The following is an 8,457-nucleotide window of genomic DNA, read 5'->3' on the forward strand; positions in this document are numbered from 1 at the left end:
TGTATCCAACAATATTATAAATCTGGATTTAGATTGAGATGGCCATGAGTGGTATTCAACCTATTAAGGCAAAATAATTACTTTTTTTTTTCTTTAAATCGAGGCAAATGAATTCTACACTGAATTACGTGAGAAGAGGATAAGAAGAAAATATAACAAAAGTAGGTCCAACCTAAGCCTCATTTAACTTACTTATGACTAATAAGAACCAACACAAATTTAAATCATTCTATTCAATGTGTCAGTTCTCTACTTTCCATTTAATAGTGATAGATGATTGAAGGCACAAGCCTGATAGAATTTGGGCTCGACCCAGCCTGCCTAGCTAGTAAACGGACCAGCCGGTGGTAGGGCCACTACAACGAGATCTGAATGAAGCGCAGCTCAGTCCAGCCAGTTTAGCAGTCGGGCATAAAGGGCCTAGCCTGCAGACCCACCTCTACAAGCCTCAGCCGGATGAAACCCAGCCCCCTGCCAAACCCTAGAAGAGCTGGTATGGGCTTCAGCGGGCCTGGGACCAGGTTGGGCTATCAGACCCTAATGTGATAGTGCCGAGCTTGAGCAGACTGATGCGGAAGCCGATCAGGTCATGCTGAACATGAGCATTTTTGCTCATGCCGAGATCGTGGCCATCCGATTTGCATTTTAAAAAGAAAAGTCAACAAAACCACGTGGCATTCATCCAAAATGCAAACAGACGGCCATGATGTCGGCATGAGTAAAAAGGCTAATGTTCAGCATGACCTGATCTGCTTCCGACTGATGCCCGCCCTACTAGAAGACATGTTTCAGTGATTGGGCTAGAGTACTTTACAAAGTATTCGGGCAAAAAAAAAAAACACAGAAAATCGTTGTCCGTGCAATGGGGCATTATCTATGTGCTGCGTGCCAAAAACAATGATTTTATGTGTTATAGTGTGACTAGGGGTGGCAATCGGGTCGGGTTGGCGGGTCAGCATACCTCAACCCGAACCCGACCCGTTTATTAAACGGGTCGGCTGTGGCAAACACAAACCCGACCCGTTTAATAAACGGGTAACCCGACACGACCCGCCAACCCATTTAATAAATGGGTTGGGTCGGGTAAACGGGTTTTCAGGTTGGCGGGTCGGGTTGGCGGGTCGACGGATCGGGTTGGCAGGTAGGCAGGTTGGCGGGTTGACGGGTCGGGCAGATGGGTTGGCGGGTTGACCCACCCGCCTAACCCGTTTATATTAAACGGGTCATCCGGGTTGGCGGGTTGGAATACCCCCAACCCGAACCCGACCTGTTTAATAAACGGGTTATGCGGGTTGACCCGTTTATTAAACGGGTTGGCTTAAGCCCAACCCGAACCCGCCTAAGAGGCAGGTTGGCGGGTCGTGTCAGAAATTGCCACCCCTAAGTGTGACCGACTACTTTGTAAAGTACTGGGGACCCGAGTACCAGATCCGTTTCACCCTTCTAGGGGTTGCCTACCAAAACTCGAAGCTGTAATGGTTACCGGACATGGTTGGTGCGCATGATTTTTTAGATAGTTAAGTTGTGGCGAGGCAGACTCTTACCTATTCATTAATCCAATACTTGAAAAAATTCTTCAATTTTTTTTTTAATAGTCAAACTCTGGTGAGGCAGACCCCTACCCGTTCATTAATCCAATACTTGAAAAAATCACCCTTTTGTCAATAGGTTCGCACAATTATTGGTGCGCCGTTTGAGAAAGTCTAAAGAAAATCTAGGTGTGCTAATTTTTCATAAGAAAATTGTGATATTCATGTGCACCCAACTGACCTTTATGTGCTGCATGTGAAAGGGATCCCACTTGGCTCTCATAACATGTGCTTGCCGACCTTCGTCCGCTTGATAAGAAATAAAAACTGCAGACGTTGCACTTTTAAAAAGCAATAGATTTGCAAAATATATATGCTTTCTGTATTGATTTACACTTATTTATTTATTTTAAGAGATCAAGGAAAACACTCTGGTCCACTTTCCTGAAAGGTAAAACTCGGGATCGAGGACGCGACCACCCAACCTTACGTGCCCCAATCGTTATAAAGCAACCACAACCCCCATGACATTTCTTAGTTGCTAAGTAAGAATAGATAAGGATGTGTTAATGTAAAGTCTTGATTGCATTTGACCGGCATTTGGAGGAGGTCAGATCAGGTGATACGTACCGCTCATCACTGTACAAAGAGTGGGGCCCACCGGAGAACCTGATGTCATCATGAAGACGAAGGCTATTGAAGGTGACAATTTCAAAAAAACAAAAAATTTCGTCTTTTGACATATCACCTGATCTGATCTTCCGAAAGGTGAAGAAAAATCCCACATTGGGCTGTTGTGGACCATTGAGGTCCAAGAGACAAGAGAAAAAACAAAGTCATCTAATTAATGCGGAAACTTGGAAGTTATTTTACCCTACTGCTCTGAAAAATACATGTTTGTTAACATTGATGAAACTTGAAAGCAGTGGCCATTTTTGGCAAAACAAACCCAAGAGATTCCAAACCTCATCTTTTCCACTGAAACTAGAAGACAAATTAATGAATTAAGAAAAAGTAGTTGGGAATATGGAAATTTTTAATTATTTGATTCCAAATTAAGGGCTAGAGACAATATAAGAGAGAGATTATTGTTAATATGATTATTTTTTTTTGACTTTTTGACCAATTAATTGGTTAGTCTAGAAGCCTGCATCACCTAACCAACTGGGATGATAAAATTCCTTTGAAAATATATAGGCTTTTAATATCCTCATTATGTTACCACCGAGGGGTCGCCCCTGTAGCCAGCTGGGCGCTTGTGAAGGTGTTCAGTTGAAGCCCCCAATCAAAACCCGTTGGCACCAAGTTTATTATTTTCATATGTTAAAGTGGACTCAAATATGATGTTTTATACTATTTTTAAGCAACTCTTAGTTTCGCACATATATATATATATATATATATATATATATATATATATAACAAATTAAGACTTTTTAGAACCGTCCTCTCTCTTTTTATGTCACGGGCTAAATTCGGCCTAGTGTCGCACTGGCATTCCTTGGCTTGCAAGAACAAAAATTTGGGCCTTGAAATTTAGCCCGTTGTGACACTATCTCTCAAAAACCAAACCAAGTTAAGGCTTGGCTGACCCACCCAGCCTCTAGCGAGTCCACTAGTTCAGGGACTGGCAGAGTAATTTGGCAATAAGCCAGCCCCAGTGTGTCATTTCCCAGCAAGTTGAAAAAAGAGCGGTATATCCGTCGGTATTCCCGATCAAAAATCTGCAACAGTATCCGTCAATCCTAACCGTCCATCCAATTGCGGTACTCGAATCCCAATCGTTGACTCTTCCAAAGGCCTCAGCCACGTGGTAGCGTACGCCCCCTCTACGGCTCGTACTGCGCGGGAAGGTACCGGATTGACGTCACGTCTACGTGTCAACTCCTTACCACGTGGCACAAGCGTACAGCGCCGTACGTGGGATTCATCTGTGGGAGGCAATAAATTCTTGATTTTTGGGCTCGAGACAAACGCGAAAGTGAAGAGCCGAGTCTGCAGAAGATCTCCCATTGAAGGCAAGGCTTTGAGAAACCTTTTTTAAGGTATTTTATTTTTATGAAGTTGGTTTTTGGATTTTGCTCATATCACATGGTTTTGTGAGTTTGTATCTGTTTGGTTTTTGACAAAACTAGTGTGTTTCCATCAAAAGGAAAACTTGGTTTCTTGAGCTTCTGGTCAAGGTATTCTTCTCTTTGTTGAATTGGGGTTCTCTTTATTTTCCATGTTTTGTGAACTGGGTTTTGTTCATGATCGTATTTTCTAAAATTGGTTTTCCTTTTTTTTGGGGAAAACTTTCTTTGTTTTTTTGATTTTATGAATTGCTTGCTAGTGTTGCATGGTGGTTTTGTATATGTGATTTTTTGTTTATTTGAGAGTTTGGTGTGTAAATTTCATGAGGAAGGGATGAAGATGGAGATGAAGAAAGCAGGAAGGAAGAGTAAGCAAATAGCAGAGGATCAGTTGGAGACTGTGGATCTTAGCGGATTAGCACTAGATTCCATACCAAACTCCCTCAACTTGGTTATGATCTGCAAGCTGGATCTTTCTAACAACAATTTGGAGGTGAAAAAAAAACTGAATCTCTCTCTCTCTCCACATAAGTTGAAAATATAAAATTTTTTGGTATAATTTTGGAACAGAGTATTCCAGAATCTCTGACAGCAAGGTTGCTCAATTTGGTGGTGTTGGATGTGCACTCAAACCAACTGAATACTCTACCAAATTCCATGGGGTGTTTATCCAAGCTGAAAATATTGAATGTTTCTGGGAATCTTCTGGAATCATTACCAAAAACCATAGAGAATTGCAGGTATTCTTTTCTCCCCCTCTCTTGGGATCGTCTCTTATTCTTATTCTTCTTCTCCTCCCAATATATACTTTTTTAAGAGTTGAGAATAAATCTCCAATAGATTTGTGAAAAATTATGCTTCATCCTATCTCTCAAGGTCGGTTGGAGAGATTGATGGTCTAGATTGATCTGAAAGAACACGACATATGCAACCATGAAATTAATAATGGAGACACCATATTTGTTGTTCCGCTAGGCTGCTTCGTGACCGGTGTGTTACCAGGTTGACTGGATGTCTTTTTTTTTTTTGAGAGAAAGGTTGATGGGATGTCATGAGTTCGAAACCTATGAGTACACATCCTTTTGCCGTGTGTGCTCCTTGGTGGGCAATCCAGACTTGGAGTTTTTAAACCAAAAACTTGGAGAGAAGCTGTTTTTTCCTTTTTGTTTTTAGATTTATTACTCGAAAAACCGTATTTGTGATCAAAGACTTGGTCGTGCTAACTCAGCCTACCATACCTACGGTTGTCATCTTAGAGGAATAAAACTCGAGGCTAGGACTCTTGCCCCCAAGGGCCTATGCTGACTGTTTTTCCCTGGTTATCCCAAAAGAAAAGAAAGACAAAAAAACTGTTGTTCCAAAGTATTGTTGTCCACTAAGAGCAATTGATTGCATATTCTCAGGGGCCTCGGTTTCAGTGTACCCACAAAGCATAGAAAATTGCCCACTCTTCTTATTATGAGAAATCAATGGTCGAGATCAAACAAGATTGCCGTTGGACTATAATCAGGCATATTAATGATGAGACCCCAAATGACCTCCATTAATGGAGATCTTTGTGCTCAATATATCTTCTTTTTTTTATGGCTAATTTATAGGTCTCTAGTAGACCATATTTTTAGGCTCTAACTTTTCCTGACCTCAACTATACCTGTAACTTTTTTTTGTGGGGTTTTATCAGGGCACTGGAAGAAATCAATGCCAACTTCAACAAGCTCACCAATCTACCAGACACCATAGGATTTGAGCTGGTGAACCTAAAGAAGCTCTCTGTGAACTCAAACAGGCTTGTGGCCCTTCCCTACTCCACCTCGCACCTCTCTGATCTTCGCGTGCTCGATGCCCGTCTCAACTGTCTTAGATCCTTACCAGAGGACCTGGAAAACCTCACCAATCTTGAGATTCTGAATGTGAGCCAGAACTTCCAGCACTTGGGTACACTTCCATACTCAATTGGGCTATTGGTCTCTTTGCAAGAGTTGGATGTCAGCTATAACAAGATCAAAGACCTGCCTGACTCAATTGGGTGTTTGAAGAATCTGAAGAAGCTATCTGTTGAGGGGAACCCTTTAGTTAGTCCTCCCATGGAAGTGGTAGAACAGAGCCTGGAGGCGGTAAAGGAGTACCTCTGTGGGAGGATGAATGGTAGCATTGTGACAGGATCTAAGAAGAGGTCATGGTTTAGGAAAATTGTCAAGTTTAGCACCTTCAGTGGGACTATGATCAGCAAGATGGATTCAGGGGAGCATGGATTCTCACTCTCGGATTACAGATCAATTGATGGGCTCGCGACACCGAGGCACGTAAGCATGTTTTCACCTCGCAGGATTTTTTCGCCAAGGCACTCATTTTCAATCTTCTCACCCAAGAATTCGCCGACACACAGAGTCTAAAACCAAGTGTTGTTTTGCCTTTTTTTTTCTTAGTTTGTGCGTGGTGGGTGTCTCTGTAAATTCTTATGCTAAAAGATTTACTTTATAGTGCAGTTGTGTATTTTTCTGTGGATGTATAAGCTTGTAAATATCAATTCAGTGCCTATCAAAAAACTTATCAGTTTACTGATAAGCTATTATTATATCAATTTCTATTTCGCAGAGAGAGAGAGAGAGAGAGAGAGAGAGAGAGAGAGAGAGAGAGAGTTGGTTGGGGTTGGAGGGCATTATTAGCGTTTCTAATCATGTTCAATTTAAGCAATAACCTGTCTTGCCGGTTTGTCTCTTCACGTTGAACAGGTTTAATTTTCAAGTAGCTGCAATGCATATAGCAGGAATTTTGAAAGACTTACGTCAGTACTACGCAAATAACAACTTAAATGCAATAAAGCGGGTGCCTTTAACTGGTGGGCTCCAAAAGGGCTTAGGTGTCAGTGATCTCACCCGGTGTTTACCTTACAGGGAGAGTTCCTCGTCACATAAAAAAAAGATTTTTTTTTTCAAAGGCAAACTGGGGTTAGGCAGAGCTTACCAGTTGATACAACTATACCATTGGGTTTTGAACCTGCAACGTCCCAGCACAAAAGCTCACGTGCACTAGCTTCTTCTACCAGACAAGGGAAGCCTGTCGTTTACCCCACCACGGGGTCTACCTCATTGCGAAGCGAGCCTGTTAAGTGACCCAGTTCTTTGTAAGGATTCTTTGTCATAAAAAACACTTGGAGATGTCAAATCACCTTTAAAAAACACTAAAAATAAAGTGACTGAAGAATCCGGTTCTGTCCCATTTGTCTGGAGGCACATGGGGACAGGCTAGTAGGTGCAAAATTGGCAGATTCCCTTGGTTAAACTAGAACTCGGATGTCCAGATACAGATGGGAATAGAAGAGAATTGAGGCCAGTCCCTCTCCCCTGCTCTCGAATTACCCATGAGCACTTTTAGCATATGGGATAGGGCCTGATAGGTGTGGATTTGGCAACTCCGATCTTGCTTCAAATGGATTCCAGAACGCTAGGTATGAGGAATAGTTGGAACCAAGCCTCCCCTTTGTTTATTTTAACATCCAACGAGCTCGTACGGATATTGATCAAAATCACACTCTATGACTTGTCCAATCCTCTCTCAGTTGATTGACAATATGGTTCTCTGAACACGGATAGACTAGAGGCAATGAGAGGGTGGTGTATGTTCTCCCCTGATGATTCATTGAATCCCACGTCTGTGTTTGGGGGTCTGAATGAGCACCACGTATACAAGCACACGGGGCTCGTATTCTTGTGTATGTTGACGTCACTTAGCATTGGAGTCTGGTGTGGTTGCAAAAACTTAACTATCCTTTCTTGCTATTCTTCTCATAAAGCGACAGTTTGAGAAAATGACAAAATGCCTTTCATTCAAAAAAGAAAAAACAAACAATTTAAAAAAGGACAAACATGTCTTCCATCTAGAAAGTCGAGGATGATGTTGACTCTTCAAAGTCTACACAACGAAACAAACCTTAATCGTTTCGCCGATGATGGTGATCCGACGAAACGATGGTGAGCCGACGATCCGATAGTCATCCGACGAAACAAACCTGAGCCATAAAAAATGTCTGTTTGAACTTTTCATCGTCATCATCTTCTTCTTCCTTCTCCGTAAAACACCGTAAAACCCTCTCTCTCTCTCTAGAGAAGAAATCAAGGGAGACAAAGAGTTCTCCCTGTAGAAGGCCATGAACATCAACCCTCTCACTCTCTCTCCCTTCCTTCTTTACTTCTGTGCACATCCAACAGACAATCCTACATTGCTCCATCAAACACCAACTGACCTGCACACTGACTGTAGCATCGTTCAACTTGATGAGTTGTGGAGCCTGATTCATAGTTTTTGCCCTTACAGAAGGGGGTTTTGGGGCTCCTCCCAGTGTAAGTAACATCATTCAACTTGATGAGTTGTGGAGCCTGATTTAGAGTTTTTGCCCTTACAGGATGGGGGTCCGAGAGCTCCCCCCCGGCGCGGATCCTACAACGATTTATAGTATTATTGAGCTTTTCTACAGCGATTTGTAGTATTTTTGGGTCTCCAACGAGCCCCACAACGATTTATAGTGTAATCCAGCTTTTCAACAACGATTTGTAGTGTCTTCCACAAATCATTATAGCGATTTATAGTGTTTTTGGGTCTCCAACGAGCCCCACAACGATTTATAGTGTTGTTGGATCTCACTATAGCGATTTATAGTGTCTTCTGCAAATCACTATAGCGATTTGTAGTGTTATTCAGTAAGCAAATCGCTACCCGAATTAAGACCAACTTGTCAGGGCCATATCTCCCTAACCGGAGGTCATATTCCAAATCCGTAAAAAGTGGTGTCTTCGTTATTGAGTCTAGTTTATTCTTGTAAATTTTCAGTGATTTTTATTGTCATTTCATTCCCCATT

General features: G+C 42.0%; 1 protein-coding gene across 1 annotated transcript; it reads left to right on the plus strand.

Annotated features, from left to right (window-relative positions):
- Positions 1-3,933: 3,933 nt before the first annotated feature.
- On the plus strand, positions 3,934-6,182 carry LOC149837241 (plant intracellular Ras-group-related LRR protein 6-like). Its single transcript, XM_090007285.1, has 3 exons — positions 3,934-4,094; positions 4,172-4,341; positions 5,283-6,182. Exons 1-3 carry the CDS (start codon positions 3,936-3,938, stop codon positions 5,992-5,994), a joined length of 1,041 nt encoding a protein of 346 aa, XP_089863411.1. The 5' UTR covers positions 3,934-3,935; the 3' UTR covers positions 5,995-6,182.
- The last annotated feature ends 2,275 nt before the right edge of the window (positions 6,183-8,457 follow it).

The sequence above is a fragment of the Nuphar pumila genome, chromosome 5, assembly GCF_984573655.1.
Source record: "Nuphar pumila chromosome 5, dmNupPumi1.hap1.1, whole genome shotgun sequence".
Classification (NCBI taxonomy): domain Eukaryota; kingdom Viridiplantae; phylum Streptophyta; class Magnoliopsida; order Nymphaeales; family Nymphaeaceae; genus Nuphar; species Nuphar pumila.